Genomic DNA, 18,337 nt, shown 5'->3' with positions numbered 1-18,337 from the left:
AAAAGTAAACTTGGACTTCTCAGTAATCTTGTACATAAGATTTGTATGAAACAGGCTATTTTAAAACTTGTGGCAAGTAGTTCATTATCATAATAAAACAATGATCTCATAAAATCACTTCATCCTTGTTCTCATCCAGTTTCCTGGATGCTGAGGATAATATAAAAGACACAGAAGTATAATATACTTTTTGTGCATTTATTAGAAATCTTATTTTTTGTAATAACTGTGTATATTTATAAACATATATTTATGAAGTAGAAAGCTGGAGTAAGAATATGAATAGCAGTCACAGTCACACAGACAGAGACGAGCATATATTTAGTCTTTCAAGTTTCAGCTTCCTTGAATAGGGAGAATTTGTTTCATAGTTTTGAGACCTAATCAGTCCCCTAAGCAACTTTAAATATCAATGACACACTTTCATTACCAATATCCATAACTGTCTCCTTTTCATTCTTGCATTTAAAAAACCAACATAATGAAGACTTCAATTAACTTTATATATGCATTCATGGAAGCTTAACAAATAAATCTGAGCAAATCATGTAAATATAACCAAGTAAAAGATTTAAATCTCAAAATAAATTCAAGCTGAAATTATATTCTGCCATTCTGAGAGACAATCAAATTTAACTAGAGGATGAAACTGGTAATCCTTCAAAAATTAGGTCTATGAAATAAATATTTTAATGTTTTTAAATTCTTAGTTTTAGATTTATAGTATGTTGTGTGACGTTTAAATGTTCCTCTGTGCCTCTGCAATTCCAGCTTCATGAGTTGAATATTTCTATATACTTTACCTTTTTTGCTATAGAAGAAAGCGGTTCCTTCTTCATACTTCTTAGTAAAAATTCTGGCATGTTATTTTCAATATCCTCACGTGTTCCCTTTTAATGCAACACTGCAGCCAGAAATGAAATAACCTGGGATGAAGGAAATTTTTTTTTAATCATTGTGGATAATGTATTGTGATACAAAATATCACTGATTACATGACTATCCAATTAGTAACAAAGTACATAAAAATAGATTTGTTGAAGGGAAATATAAAATGAAAAACTAGTATTGATTTTCCTCACTTGTATTAATAAACAAGTACATTATAATAGGAAAAAGCATATTGCTATGTCTTCCATGCTAGGTAATACCCACTCAGTGAATATTTTCGTAATTCCATCAGAAAGGACATTACTTTCTTATTTGGTTCTATCCATGAAACAATCTCTTCCTATCCTCTACTAGAATAAACTGTATAAATTCTTCTTTCCTTGTAGAAAAATAACTCCAAAACAAGAGTAATATTTGGCTCATAAATCTGTACACTTTTGTTCATCTAATAAATAAAAGTAGAATGACAGAATGTTATTTTAAGATAATCTAATATAATTCATCAATACAACCACTTTGAATTATAGCTACTACCCAAAAATCAAGTGAGAAAGACAGAAAGATAGAAAAAAGAACACATCATTTCACATACAAGCAGCAAGAAATACTGAATCAATAAGACATTGGCTGGAATTTTAGCTCTGGATATTTGACAGCTACGTGAACATGAACAAGGTAATTAATCTCTCTAAATATTATCTATAAAAATGGCAAAATAATATTGGCATGATTGTTTTAAAGACTAGAGGGAAGGTGTATGAAGGGTCTATATGGGGGAAAGAACTGATCATCACTTAAAAATAAATCATAGAAATATTAAAACTAAAAAAACAAACTGAGAGAATCAGAAAAACCATAGAAAAAGATATTTTAAACATGTAAATACCAATAATCTGAATCACAAATGACAGAAGAATGAATGGCACATGAGAAATATCTGAAGAAATCAAAGTTGAAAATTATCCAAAAAATAAAAAATAAAAAGCATAGATTCAATATCTAATAAGAACACCAAACCAAAGGGGAGCTGGGGACCAATCAAAACAAAAATAAAAAACAAACTTACAGGGGTTGGGATTGTGGCTCAGTGGTGGAGCACCTGCCTGGCTTGTGTGAGGCACTGGGTTCAATCCTCAGCACCACAAAAAGATAAATAAAATTAAGGTATTGTGTCCATCTACAATTAAAATTTATTTTTTAAAAGCCTTACAAATATCCACAATAGGTGCTACACAGAAAAAAATAAATATTAAAAACGGAAGAAAAAACAACTACCTATAAAGCTGCTAATAGGTAGATAAACAGCTGACCCTGCACTAAAAACAATGGAAGACCTACAACACAGAATATTCTCAAAGTTTCATAGAAAATAAAAGCAACCTACATTTTTATACCCTGTAAAAATATTCAAGAATGAAGAGTAAAGATAATTTTATATAACAAAAAACTGGGTCAATTCATCACTAAAAGAGCCACACTAAAGACAGTAACTACAGGCCCCGGTCCACCCCTCCACCCACGGGGAAGACACGGGCCAGAGCCTAGCCTCTGTCACAGGGCCGCCTCTTCCGACCAAAAGACTACCACCACGGGAGCCCAGGCCCAGCTCAGAGCCTTTCACACTGACTTGCGTAGGACCCAGGTCTGGGGTAGGTCTGAGTTCACCTCCCACACACACACATACCTGAGAGCCTAAGCCTAACCCACTTTCATCTTGGGACACTACCGTCATCACCATAGCCTTCCCCAGGCAGTAACCCTAACATTTTGATAGCAGACAGGGCTAGAAGCAGCTGCATCTCAGAGCAGGCATCCCAAAGGAAGTGTGAGGCCCACCCTTTCAGTCCCATCTCTGCTTCCCTCTTGGGGCACCTTAACTGTTATCTTGAGTTACCTCAGCTATTGCCACCACCACCTTTAGATGCAGTAGCATACACTGAGGGACACCAGCAGGGTCTAGAAGCCCCACATCAAGGTGAGGTATACAAGAATATAGGGAAGAAACTGTAATATCTCAGATCCACTCTGCAAGAGAGGAAGACACATAGACAATATGAAAAAAACAAGGGAAGAAAGTGCCCCCAAACAAACCAGGACACTTAATAACAGAACCCATGGACAGTGAAGTTGACGAAATGTCAGAGAAGGAGTTCAGAAGGTTCATAATTAAAATGATCTGTGAATTAAAGAATGACCTAAATGAGCAAATACAGGCAAAAATTGACCACTCCAACAATGAGATAAGAGAGCAAATACAGGTAGCAAAAGATTACTTCAAGAGATAGAGACCCTGAAAAAAAAAAAAAAACAAGTCAGAAATCCTTAAAATGAAGGATATAATAAACCAAATTAAAAACTCAATAGAAAGCATAACCAACAAAGTAGATCACTTGGAAGAAAGAACATCAGATAATGAAGACAAAGTATACAATCTGGAAAATAAAGTTGATCACACAGTGAAGAAAGTTAGAAACCATGAAGAGAACATCCAAAAATTACGGGACAGCATCAAAAGACCAAATGTAAGAGTTATTGGGATAGAGGAAGGCACAGAGTTTCAAATCAAAGGAATGCACAATCTCTTTAGTGAGATAATATCAGAAAACTTCCCAAGCATGAAGAACGAATTGCAAAACCAAATACAAGAGGCTTAGAGGACACCAAATGTACAAAATTAGAACAGATCTACACCAAGGCACATTATATGAAAATGCCCAGCATACAGAATAAGGATAGACTCTTAAAGCCACAAGAGAGAGGAATCAGATCACATATAGGGGGAGACCAATTTGTATCTCAGCAGATTTTTCAACCCAGACCCTGAAAGCCAGAAGATCTTGGAACAGCATATACCAAGCTCTGGAAGAAAATGGATGCCAACCCCAAGAATCTTATATCCAGCAAAACAAAATTTTAGATTTGATGATGAAATGAAAACCTTCCATGATAAACAAAAGTTAAAAGAATTTACAACTAGAAAGCCTGCACTACAGAACATCCTCAGCAAAATATTCCAAGAAGAGGAAATAAAAATCAATGATGAAAATCAGCAGAGGGAAGGATTACACTAAAGGAAAATTTAATCAGAGGAGAAACCAAATCACGTTAAATACCAAAATTAAACAAAAATAGCTGGGAATACAAATCATGTCTCAGTAATAACCCTGAATGTTAATGGCCTAAACTCACCAATCAAAAGACACAAACTAGAAGACTGGATCAAAAAAATAAAATTAAAAAAAAGAAAAGATCCAACATTATGCTGCCTCTAAGAGACACGTCTCATAGGAAAAGACATCCACAGACTAGAGGTGAAGGGTTGGGAAAAATCATACTACTCACATGGACTGCGGAAGCAAGCAGGGCTTTCCATTCTCATATCAAATAAAGTAGACTCCAAACTAAAGTCAATCAAAAAGGACAAAGAAGGACACTACATACTGATCAAGGGAACCATACACCAACACCAACAAGACTTAACAATTATAAAATCTATATGCCCCAAACAATGAAGCATCTTACATTCATCAAACAAACTCTTCTCAAGTTCAAGAGTCAAATAAACAACAACACAATAATTTTGAGTGACTTTAACACACCTCTCTCATCACTAGATCGATCTTCCAAACAAAAGCTTAACAAAAAAAAAAAAAAATAGAACTCAATAATATAATCAATAACTTAGACTTAACTGATGTATATAAAATATTTCATCCTTCAACGAGAGAATACACTTTCTTCTCAGCAACACATGGATCCTTCTGTAAAGTAGACCATATACTATGCCACAAAGCAACTCTAAGCAAATATAGAAAAGTAGAGATACTACCCTGCATTCTATCAGATCATAATGGAATGAAATTAGAAATCAATGATAAAATAAGAAATAAAAGCCACTCCAACACCTGGAGACTAAATAATATGTTAGTGAATGAATAATGGGTTGCAGAAGACATCAAGGAGGAGGTTAAAAAATTTTTAGAGGCGAATGAGAACACAGATACAATGTATTGAAATCTCTGGGACACTATTAAAGCAGTTCTAAGAGGAAAGTTCATTGCATGGAGTTCATTCCTTAAAAGAAGAAAAAGTCAACAAATAAATGACTTAACATTACATCTCAAAGGCCTAGAAAAAGAAGAACAAATCAACACCAAAAGCAGAAAACAGGAAATAATTAAAATCAGAGCTGAAATCAATGAAATTGAAACAAAAGAAACAATCAAAAAATTGACAGAAAAGTTGGTTCTTTGAAAAAATTAAAAAAAAAAATTGACAGACCCTTAGCCATGCTAACGAAGAGAAGGAGAGAGAAAACTCAAATTACTAACATACATGATGTAAAAGGAAATATCACAACAGACAGTACAGAAATACAGAAGATAATTAGAAATTATTTTGAAAACTTGTAATCCAATAAAATAGAAAATATTGAAGGCACTGAAAAATTTCTAGAGTCATATAATTTGCCCAAATTGAATCAGGATGATATAAACAATTTAAACAGATCAATTTCAAGTGACGAAATAGAAGTCTACCAACCAAGGAAAGCCCAGGACCAGATGGATACACAGTCAAGTTCCTCAAAACTTTTAAAGAAGAACTAATACCAATACTCTTCAATTTATTTCAGGAAATAGAAAAAAAGGGAGCAATATCACCCTGATTCCAAAACCAGGCAAAGACACATAAAAAAAAGAAAACTTTAGACAAATATCTCTAATGAACATGGATGCAAAAATTCTCAATAAAATTCTGACAAATCAAATACAAAATCATATCAAAAAGATCATGTACCACGATCAAATGGGATTCATCCCAGGGATGCAAGGTTGGTTCAACATACAGAAATCAATAAATGTAATTCACCACATCAATAGACTTAAAGATAAGGATCATATGATCATCTCAGCAGATGCAGAAAAAGCATTTGACAAAACAAAGCACCCCTTTATGTTCAAAACACTAGAAAAATTAGGGATAACAGGAACATATCTCAACATTGTAAAAGCTACTCTTACTCCTTCCTGCCTTCTTTTGATTGATAGATATTTTTTAGAATGGACTAAAGACTCCAATTAAATGTCAGAGATTGTCACAACAGACAAAAGAGCTATGTACAAGAGATACACTTTAGAGACAATGGTAGCTTGAAATAAAGGATTGGGGGAAATACCATTTAAAAGCAAGCATACTGGAGTGAGTATCTTAATATCAAGTGAAGGATATTTCAAAAAGAGTATGGCCAAAAACGTAAGCATATTTCATAATGATAAAGTGGTGAATTCATCAAGACATAAAAGTCATAAAAAAGTAGACCCTAATAACAGAAAGGAAGGTCTTCAAGACCCATATTCAAGTGAAATCAGCAAGAGGAAAAATAATGGATAGAATGAATGACTCTCTTTTATTAATACACACATTCATGAAAATTATAGCTTGTTCAACAAAATAAAAATAGCTGTACTTATAAGAATTAAAAAATTTTGTGCATCATAAAACAGTGTTAAGAAAATGAAGATACAACCTAAAGAATGGGAAAAAAAATATTTATAAATCATATTCTATAAGGGTTTAATATCTAAGATATTTAAAGAATTCTTATAATTCAATAATAAAAAAGACAACCCAACTAAAAAGCAGACAAAAGATTTAAAATATTTATTTCTCCAAAGAAAATATACAAATGGCCAAAATGCACATAAAAGACATTCAACATCATACAGCATTAGAGAAATGCAAATTGAATTCATCATGAGATATCACTTTATAAATACTAGGCTATAATGAAAAACATTATAAAATTTATGAGACGGAGAAACAGGAAACCTTGTGCATTGTTGGTGGGAATGTAAAATGGTATAGGCACTGTGGAAAATGGTATGATTAGTTCCTCAAGGCAAAAAAAAAAAAATTGAATTATCAGATGACCCAGTAACTCCACTCTAAGGAATTCCACTACAAAAACTGCATACAAGAGAAATGAAAACACATGTCTATATAGAACCTGTCCATTAATGTTTATAGAAGAAATATTCATAATAGTCAAAATGTCCACCAAAGGATAAAAAGATAAATTGTGTTACATATATACAATGCAATATTTTTCAGCCATATAAAGGAAGCAGGATACAACTTGAATGAGACTTGAAAACACTACCATAAGTGAAAGAAATCAGTCACAAAATGTCATATATTGCATGATTTCTTTTATATGAAATATTCAGAAGAGGCAAATCCATGGAGACAGGAAAATCTACGGCTGCTATGGGATGAGGGAAGGGAGAAATAAAAAAATTGTTACACAATGGATATGGGTGTACGATGAAAAAGTTTGGAAAACTAGAGAGAAGTGGGAGCTGCACAGCATTATAAGTGCACTGAATTGTATAGTTTAAAATGGTAATTTATGTTATGTGTATTTCACCTAATAAAAAAATTATAGCTTACATTTTTATAAGAACTCATTGTGTACAATGGCATCATCAAAGTTATTTTTGTTCTTTGAAAAAGCAAAAAAAAGTATATAATGTGTTTTAGTACATATCAATAATCCAATAACCAGTAGCTATTTTTGTAGTATCATTCCTTTAAAGTAAGGAAACTTGGTTCCCTATACATAATCTTAAGTGTTATAATATAGTAGATTTTGAGGAAATTATGCTGTCAAAAAGATTACAAAATAATAATATACCAAGAATGGTCAAATCTTATCCTGAGCCTTAAAAGTCTAACAAAATTTGCATTTTAATTTGCAAGAGTTACAGCAAAACTTCAGAGTTTGACCAACCAGCTTTATACTATTTATGTGACCATGAGCAATTTATACAACTGCTCTATAAATTTTACTTTCTCATCAATAAAATAAAGGCAATAATACCTAATTAATACAAATGTTCAATGAAAAATGTCCATTAAAAAGCCTGGCACATAATTAAATAAAAGCGATAACCACAGAACCATACTATTACCCAATTCAATCTAAAATTCATTAATGCTTTAATAAAACTGTATTTACTCCCTACTACATGACAGGCACTGTGTTAGGTGCTGGAAAAGTCTAGACGATAGGTATTCTGATTGATTCAGTAATGTGAAATTCAGTTGATTGAGGGGTTAGGGACAAAAGGGTGGTGAGAATATACACTGAAGGGGCATGGGTAGGAAAAAGTAAACAAAAGAATACAAAATAGACATCTATTAAATAATTCAGGGATTAGATTAATGTGAACAAACTGGCTTACATAAATTAAAGGAGGCAAATAACCTTATTTAAGCATTAGACAATTTAAATATTTTTAATATCACCTAAGTAAAAGATCTTTGATACATGCTCAGAATTTACACTTTGTAAGTATTTGAATCAGTTAAGCTTAAAGTTTTATATTCAAAATTTTATATTCAAAAATAAGTAACTGAAGCTTAGAACTGATTGAATTTCTTCATATAAATATTCATAACATTTTGGACTCCGACAACATCTTGGAATATAATTAAACACTGAATCACAGTCAATGTGTAATGAAAAGTTCAGGTAACCAGGGTATTGACTGGAAGGGGACATAAGTAAATTTTGTAGAATGAAAGAATCATTCTGTATCTTGATCAACATATTGATTACCAGACATATACACTTCAAAACTCCTTGAACAGTATGTTGAAGATATTTCCTTTTCATGATTTGTAATCATATTTTAATTAAATACAGGCACCCACATAAACACACGTACATTGAAATATATGTGAATGATATATGCATTAAAAAGTATATATATATTAACTCCTTATATATATTCACTTTAATCTTAGGCAACTATTCCTCAGAGGCTACTTAAAAGTATTGAACTCTAGTTAATGAAATATATACTTAAGTGTTTGTGGATATAATATACAGATGTCTGCCACTTTAAAATGTAGCAAAAGATAGATTGATGGATGGATAGGTATGTGATAAAACCATGAGGAATGAAATGTTAACAAAATCTAGGTAGCTGATATATAGCTTTTCATTGCACAATTCTTTTAACTCTTCTTTTTGTTTGAAAAGTTTGATAAGATGTTGGGGGAAAAAATCAGTTTAGAACCTTTGACAACATAGAAAAAAAGCTGATTATTATAAAATAGTAGTGATCATGCAACTCTACTTTTTGTTAATTTCTATATGTGTATGTGTACATATATTTATGTATGTTACATATTCAACTATTCCCTCTTAACTAGAACCTTTCAATTCACTTAAAAAATACTTAAGAATGTCTGATCCACAAAGAAGAAACTCCCTTAAAATCCCACACCACTTCCTTCAACTGCTACTAGGTCACTCCTGTCCCCTTCCAAAGTCACATTTCTTTTTATTCTTATTTGTTCTCTTTAGTTATACATGACAGTAGAATGTATTCTGACATCGTATGTACATGGAGCATAACTTCCCTTTCTTGTGGTTGTACATGATGTGGAATTCACTGGTCATGTATTCATATATGAATATAGGAAATTGATGTCAATTCATTCTGATCTCTTTCCCATTCCCATTCCCCCTCCTGTGCCTCCATTCCCCCCTGTTCAATCTGGTGAACGTCCTGTCACTTCTCCCCACATACCCCATTGTGAGTCAGCATCCGCATATCAGAGAGAACATTCAGCCTTTGTTTTGGGGGGATTGGCTTATTTCACTTAACACGATAGTCTCTAGTTCCATCCATCTCCTAGCAAATGCCATAATTTCATTCCTCTTTATGGCTGAGTAATATTCCATTGTGTATATGTACCACATTTTCTTTATCCATTCATCTGTTAAGGGCACTTAGGTTGGTTCCATAGCTTAACTATTGTGAATTGAGCTGCTATAAACACTGATGTGGCTGTGACACTATAGTACACAAAGTCACATTTCTTAAAGAGGTAAGTACACTTCTCCTTTCCATGTTTTCATTTACTCAATATAAAACTAACACAAACTTCAGCAAAATGGCTTTTGCTGAAGATACTAATGACTTCTTTGTCACCACACCAAATGGACATTTTTCAATCCTCACCCCTGGTGGAATACAAAATATCAAATTTGTCTACTCTTAAATTTAAAATAAGGGAAAGACACTATTTGGTATGTAAAACAAGCTTTAGAAAAAAGCTGGGTGCCTATAGTTTCAACTACTCAGAGGGCTGAGGCAGGAGGATTGCTTCGACCCAGGAGTTCTAGAATAACCTGGAGAATGTAGTGATATCTCATCTCAAAAAAAAAGTTTAATTTCATTATATGACCAAGTTTGAAAATAAAAAGGAGAAAACATAGAGGCTAAAATTATGAAAAGGGACCAGGGGATGAAGAAGAAAAGAAGACAGAACCATAGTTAAAATAGTAAATGCCGCTGGTCTATTTTCATTACCCAATTCTATAGTATTTTGAAATTTGAATGAACTCATAAACTATTGTCCACATTTCTTCAATTGGCTCAATCTATATCTATATCTAATCTATATCTATAGAAGCTCTGCTAAATGGCCTATTTATGTAGAAATTATTCTCCAAGTTACAACAATAATCAAAGAAGTGAGTCCCAAAGGATCAGACAAATCCAGCCTGGTATCAAATCAGTACAAAAACTATTTCCTAAGACTTTCATGGCACAGAGTACATAACACAGCAGCTCAAAGCCTTCCAAGGAAACCAGCAACTCTGCAGTAAGATCAGCCGTTAAAAATAATCCTGTAAAATGGAAAATAAAGGGAATTTCTTTGTAAACAGGGCCTTGGGCATGAAAGATGAGCTTCTAATTTGAGGCTAAATGTGCACAATTTGAATTGTATTCATTTTAGATGGTCATTTTTTATAATACTGTCACGTTTCTGATTTTGAAGATACACACGCATTGATTAGTCAAAGAATAGTAAAGAACATTCTAGTACATGCAAAACAGTACAAGTATATGTAAAGTTAGTCATACCAGAGCTTTCTTTATTTTCCTTTAGAACTTCTCCACTTATCTTGGTCACATCCCGAAGGTTCCTTTCTTTATTCTTGTCATCTACCCTCCCAAGCAAACAAATTCACTCATCCCACAAACAACTCAGCACCTCCCGTGTGGAGGCCTAAACCACCTTCATTGCCTGGGTGTAAAGAAACACAGAGAATAGCTAAAAGCAAACATGCTATGAATATTGGAGGATTTTATTTTAGCCTACCTTTTCACACCAAAACCTCATACACAGTAGCATGACTAGGCTGTTTTTAAATGTTAAATTGAGTTTTTCACTTACCTTTAAGCTCCACTAACCAATGGAAGTATCACTGAATAAAATAGCATAACTTCAATTAGGAAGGAAACACAGAAGGCCTTCATCACAATCTAGACAGACACTTCTGAAAACCCAGGGTGACTGTTCAGCATAAAGTCTAGATTTAAAACTCGAATCCTTTTGGATCACAGACCTCTTTGAACATCTAAGTTAAGGAGCCTGTGGCAGGCAGCTTCTGATAGAGTTCCCAGCAATCCTCACTTCTCTGTATTCACAACCTTCCTCTAGTTGAGCTTGAAGTGGTGTTAGCAACTTTCTTCCAGTGAACAGAAAGTGGCAAAAGGAGGGGACAACGTTTTTGTAATTAGGTTACAAGACCGTGACTTCCATTTCCTAGCACTCTCTCTTGCTCTATTACTTGCTTTTCCTGATAAAGCAAGCTATGTGTTGTGAGATGTTCCATAACAAGGTCCAAGCATCAAAGAAGCATGGGAGGCGTGAGTCCCACAAGCCACAGGGAACCAAATCCTACCAACACCCATGTGAGCTAGGAAGCGCATCCTCCCAGGTCAACATGAGACAGCAGCCCGCAAGAGGCAGAGCCAGAGGGCCCAGCTAAGAGGCACACAGACTCCTGACCCACAGAAACTATGAGGTGATAAATGTGTATTGTTTTAAGCTGCTGAATTTGGGGATAATTTGGTTTACACCAACATAAAACTAACAAAATTCCCTCTATAGAAAAGTACACAATATACAAACTCCGGTATACATTTAAGGGAATGTTCATCAATTGAATACCTAAGTAGTTCAGGCATTACAGATCAGGAAACTTCTGATATGAGAAACTCAAAATGATATGCATAAAAGACCTGTAGGAGATCATGCCATGTCCTATACCAAAGTAGAATACTTTCCTTCCTAAAGTATTATTAAGAAAGTTTATATTAAATATAATTGATATCATAATATAAATATTAATATATATCAATATATATTAGTATATACTAATTTATATAAATATAATGTAAATATTACCACAGGTAAAATAATACCAAAGTCAAGTAATGCCAAAACGTAATATATTTCAAAGGTACTAAATAGGTATTGACGATAAAACAGACAGTCAATTTTGAGATTTTTCTGTCCAGTTGGTGAGACAAAAACAAACACACACACATGTACACACACAAATATCCATCATAATGGTAGTACAAATAGAGATTTGCTCACAGAATCCACTCCTGTACATAATATAATGACATTATTGAAGTTTAATTATAAACTAACTAGAATAAATACCTGAACTGTTTTTCCAAGTCCCATGTCATCACCCAGAATACACCCTCTTCCTTGGATGTAGTGTCCATAGAGAAACTGAGCTCCTTCCCTTTGGTAGTCTCTCAAATACCTATTAATAGTATAAGGAATAGAGTCTCCATCTTCAGATAATTTAAAGGCATTAGCAGATGATGGAAATTTTCGGTCTGGGAAAAATGGTTTTTCCAAATCTTCATCATCAAATATAAAACTCCTGGGGCAAACTTTAGCAGATTTTACTTCTTGAAGTCTTTTAAGAGGTATTTTCCTTTCTTGAAAATCTGAATATAAGACAACAGCAAATGACTTGCCATTTTCATCCACTGTAATAGATTTTATGCTTGCTTCACAAAGTTTTTCATCATGTGGAGAAGGAGCAAGACATCTTTCTCCTGGAAGCCACCTGTCTACAATAATAAAGAAAAGAAAATTTTCAGATCTAGCTTATAAATAACATCTTATCCATTACCATGAGAAAAAAAAATGAATCCAAAAATCTTTTTAAATTAACTGAGACAAAGTAAAATATATTTATGTGTAGATATTTTCCTAAAATATAATATCAGATGTCCTATAATAAACAAAGGGCATATAATTCACTTCCTGTCACTCTTATCCTGGTGATATGCCATAATCCCCCTGGTGATTCTGATTCAGTACATATGGGTCATGGGCATCTGGTTTTATTATTTTGTTTCATTGTTATTGTTGAATTCAAATATGAGACTGATGCTCAGCCAGGGTGAACCACTGATTTAACTACTCCTACTGACTCACGAACATTATATATTATTCATGATATGACAAAGTTAAGATTGAGTAGGACTTGGTAAAAAGTAAGCTAAATCCTTTGGACAGCAATGTTTCTGTGGTTCATCTGTCTGCATTTTTTTAAATAATTCCCACCTCCTTTCTCTGGAGACAGGTGCTTTTTTTTCATGGTCAATATTGCTGCTTCTAAACCACTGTTCCAATTGGTATTCATCTAGACAAGGGAAACTCCAATTACAGGGTGATGTCACAGCTTTGTCACAACCTTTTCCCTTCTAGGTTTCAAATAGTAAGGTTTTTAGGAAATGAATTCTAAGTTCTCTAAGACCCTATTGTTCTTTGAGGAGTCTGATCTCTATATTTGTGAACTTATCCTGTGCCGAACTGTTTATTTTCCATCCTGAAGATACAACACTGTCAATGGAGAGGAGTTCTTGATAAAGTATATTATTAGTACAATTTGAAAGGTGCCAAATAGAGGAAGCTAAGTAAAAATTTTTCCAAATGGAATTTCTACGGCAAGAATCCAAAGTATTATATGACTATGATCACAAGAATATTAAGAATTATTTTTCTTACACATTTCTCATTAACATAAGTAGTTTCCTAGAGTCTTCCTAATGATCTCTAATTAGATTTTCATAACATCCATGATTATAATATGACGTTTATATTGTCTTAAGCAAGAATAACTCCTTAGGATATTTTTCACCAATTGTTCCTCAAAAGTAAAGCCATAATTCCCATTAATTTTGGTGAGGAGGTTTTATCACAGCAATCATAAGTAAGCAGGAAAAAAAACCCATTTCTACTAATCTTTCAATCCAAACTGAGAACTGTTACACTATTCTGAAAGACAGAGTTTTAATGTGAAATTAACACTCTGATCTACTATAAGAGTAAAATAGCAAATGGGTCAGTGGGTCTTGTTTTAACAATAGTGCTGTTTGAGAATTAAAACCTAGAGTTACCCTTCCTACAACTCTTAACACATTGATTGATGTAGGTTGTCTACCTAGCAAATGTCTTCTCCTTTTTAAGACTTAATTCTTTATCTATTGTTCAACATATGATTGAAGCACCAATTATTCACTAGACATTGTATCTTACAATGGGTATAAAACAGAGAAAAATTAATGTAAAAAATGATGACTTGTCTTTCTGCATCTGATTAACTGGGACCATTTATAATTAACTTTTCAAGGTAGAAAACAATTAGTTAACCCTTAATCCTCTTTTTATATTACTCCCATATCCAATCCATCAGAATCTTTCTGGTTCTATTTCAAAAATATCACTTTCCTCCATGCCACCATCACTCTAAAGCAAATACTAGCCAATTGTAATATCTGTAATAAGTCAGATATTAGCTATTTTTTGCTAACTCTAAGTTTTGTAGGCCATACATTCTTTAGTCACTGTAAGGCAAAAACAACTGCAGATAATAAACAAATGGGGCTGAGTTCTAATAAAACTTTATTTACAAAAGGAAGTATCAGACTAGATTTGGTCTGTGAGTGGGCAGTAGCTTGGTGACCTTTGCCCTAATGCACATCACTATCACCTTAGCAACCTAAGCAACATCCTGTCTCAACATGAAATTTCAAAGAAAAAAAAAGGGAAAGGGGTCTAAGAAGTGTGTCCCAAGTGGTTCAGCATGTGCAAAAAAAAAAAAAAAAAAAAAAAAACGTGAAGGGCATCACATAAGGGTATCTTTCTGCTTCCTGAGTTTGGATAATTTCTAGAACTAAACAGATAGGGTCTGAGCTAGGGAGGAATCTCTCACTATCCAGACTCCAGAACAAACTGCTTCAATTGGGAGGATTTCCTGTTGGACTGAATGGAGGACTGAAAGTAATGCTAGACCATGATCTGTTCTCTCGCCCTCTTTGATTCACCCTCCTTGCTACTGGAATATGACAAGCAGGCTCCCACCCCTGGGCCCCTAAGCTTTCTGTTCCTAAGCTTTCTGTTCCTTCCACTGGCACTTTCCCTAAATAGCCAAGTGACTAGATTTCACTGCAAATGAGCATCCCAGTGACCATCTCTGCTCAGCAGCTTCAACTGTTTGCTTTTACCTGCAGACTCCTATAGGCACACGTGTATACATACTAGAGGACCCTGAAGGACAATGTCAACAATCCCAGTCCTCAGAGTTCAGGCTGGCACTGTCCTTCCTGAGACTTACCCCTCAATTCCTCATCTATTTAATGAGATAAACACCTTACTCAACGGAAAAGCGAGTCGATAAACAATCAGAAAAAACACTCAATATGTGGTAAGCTACTAATTCAGGGACAAGAATACCTCCCCGACGACTTGTGGCAGCATATAAACCCCTGCCTCAACACAGCACGTATTAAAACTGTGCACTAAAAGTAAGCGAACTAAACAAATATCGCAACCTTCGCCCCTCTCCTTAATGACCCCCCTGCCGGGCACGGGGCGTACACTGATGAAGAATGACGTCTAGGCACCACGTGGGCAATCGCATAAAGCTCTGCAGAAACCCGTCTAATTTAACAATCACAAAAACTCGGCACTGACGCCAAGTTCACAGACGGGGACACTGCGCCAGGTGGCTCGGCAGTGCTACAGGGAGTCTGACTGCAGAGGCCAGGTCCACCACCCTGAATCGCTGAATGGGTCCCAGCCCTAAAGGGGTTCGGACTGGCAGCTGTCACTCCAGGGAGCAAAGCGCTCCGCTTCGGCCGGGGGGCGCGGGCGCGACGCCGCAGGCAGGTGTCCGCCGCGGCAAGCGCGGAGCCCATACTTTTGCGGGCGGATTCCACGCGCGACCTCAGGGCCTCCAGATCCATCGGGCCGAGGGGCGGGGCCGGGCAGCCCAGCGGCACCGAACCCCTGGCGGGCGGGCGGGCCAGCTGCGGCCCACGCCACCGCCAGCCGCGCTGGGCGCATCGCCCCCAAGCCCCTCGCGGGGCCGGGAGAGGGTCAGAAGGCCCAGCCGAGCGGGTCGGCGGCGTCCGAGCCGGGGCACTGGGTGAGGCTGACGAGGTGGCGCTCCCCTCGTCGACGCGGGCCCCGCCGACGGTGGGGAACCGGAGGCGGGCACTAGGTCCCAGCTAATCTCCCCCTCAGGGTCGGGCTTCCCTCCACAGCCCACCGCCACTTCCAAGCCGGACTGAGGAAATCCCGCGAGAATGGGCTCTCGAGCTGTCACCAGAGTATCGCGAGAAGAAGACCTTGGCTCCTGTGGGCGGGGCCAACCTCCGGACGTCCTCTCCCCAGGAGACGCCGATCCGAAAAGCCCGCGGGAACTGCAACTATCGCTGGGTTTGCAGTCGCTCTCCGGGCTGAGCCGGCTTTTGCTGCTGAAAGGAAGTGGAAAAGGCTTGGGGACTGGGGTCGGGTCAGGGCTGGTGAGGAGCGGAGCAGCGACCGCCTCCCAGGACGCGCGGCCTCGGTGAGACACCTTCGGGTGAATCGCAGCTGCGGCCGCTCTTGCCGTCGACAGAAGGCGGGCGTAGGAATGCCGCTGAGTTCTCGACGCTCCTCTCCCGCGAACGCCGCCGCTGGTCTGCAAGCCCAGGACCCGGGAGCGCGGGCCCGCGGACCTCCAAACCCAGCTTCGTCCGCAAGGCTACTGCCCGTCCGACCGCGCCCAGACGCCATGGCGTGAGCCAGACACGGTTGCTGCCCGTGCTGAAATGGTTTCATGTGCTGTGTAATACTCCTGGGTTCAGGGTGGCCCAGATAGCCTGGATTCAGTTCCTGCTGCTGCTGCTGCTGCTGCTGCTGCTGCAACCAATCACCACCACCTTTTCCCCGCTCATTTCTTATTTTATAGTTTTGTAGGTCAGAAGTCCTATGAGGGTCTCTTTAGGTTAAAATTAAGTATCAAAGGACTGCATTCCTTTCTGGAGGATTTAGGAAATGTTGTTTGCTTGCCCTTAGCAGTTTCCGTCTACCCGTTCATTGCAGCTGGGAAAGAATCTTTGATTATTTATTTATTATTTTTCTTGTGGTGCTGGGGATTGAACCCAGAGCCTTGTGCATGCGAGGCAAGCACTCTGTCAAATGAGCTATATCCCCAGCCCAGAATCTTTGATTTTTAAGAGCTCACCTGAATCCAAAATAATCCCACTTCCAGATCTGCACCCTTAATCACATCAGCAAAGTCCCTTTGCTATGTAAGGTCGTATATTTATGGGTTCCATATATTTTTGCAGAGGATCATTATTCGGCCTGCTGGTAGGGCCTCAGGAAAACTATTTTGACTACTCATTCTGCAAATAGACTTCTGTTTGGCAGGTATTAAAGATTAGCATGTTTTAATAAAATGTTTCAACAATACTTGTTGCTTTCCAGCAGGTAAACGCTTTAAGTGAAACACTAAATCACCCATCATGTGTAGGATGCTGACCAACTGGACCCCTCTGTGCTTCACTGCCCTGCTCCTAACAATGAAGCTAATAATGAAAATGAAGTCAAAATGATACTTGTAAGAAATAAAATGAAGAAGTAAAACTCCAAAAACAGTGCCTGGTCACCATAAGCGACATGTGCATTTCTACTCTGATAGAATGCATCCCCTTGAAAGCTTTGTGCTGCACGGCCATGGGTTCAGCTTAGTATTTTAGCTAATCATTGATAGTACATTGCTAGATTAGGTTTCTAGACTAGATTCTAACCTCCGACACCAGGTACTGTAGGATGTATTTCACATATAGCTAAGAAAATTAAAACAAACTGATTATAATTGTAACTTCAGACTTTTAACATGCATCCTGATATTGGAAATTGTAAAATCTAGAAAAATACGTCTCTTGGAATTGATGGAGTGTATCTGTTTTACTCAAACTCTTCATGTCTCTAAAATCAAAATGACAGATGGAAGTTTTGGTCAAGCTTACTTTTTTTTCCCCACAACTACCAGAGAAGTTTGACTTTTTCCCCATTTGAATAATTACGTGTGTGATACATTGATTTAAGATGTAGATCTTACAGAGCTGCCTTGTAACTAGAAGCTACAGGACAATTATAGACATAAATTGTGATTTAAATGAAAGAGATCATCTGACTGGAGGAAAGCCCTTGTAACTAAAGGAGAGAAGGTTTCCTAATTTTCTGAGCATTATTTAGCCTCACTGCCATGGTT

The 18,337-nt window shown here is 36.6% G+C and overlaps 1 protein-coding gene across 1 annotated transcript in view; it reads right to left on the bottom strand.

Annotated features, from left to right (window-relative positions):
• Positions 1-16,965, bottom strand: part of LOC308631614 (DNA excision repair protein ERCC-6-like 2) — a 91,959-nt gene extending 74,994 nt beyond the window's left edge. Inside the window, 4 exon segments of the mRNA XM_081262998.1 lie at positions 804-893; positions 897-926; positions 12,430-12,854; positions 16,422-16,965. Coding sequence (XP_081119124.1) covers positions 804-893; positions 897-926; positions 12,430-12,854; positions 16,422-16,896 — 1,020 coding nt within the window. The 5' untranslated portion in view covers positions 16,897-16,965.
• Positions 16,966-18,337: the final 1,372 nt, after the last annotated feature.

The sequence above is a fragment of the Spermophilus citellus genome (genome assembly GCF_964194105.1).
Source record: "Spermophilus citellus genome assembly, chromosome: 12".
In the NCBI taxonomy this organism is placed as follows: Eukaryota; Metazoa; Chordata; class Mammalia; order Rodentia; family Sciuridae; genus Spermophilus; species Spermophilus citellus.
Note: the sequence above shows the minus strand (reverse complement) of the source record. Positions and strands in the feature narration are given on the sequence as shown.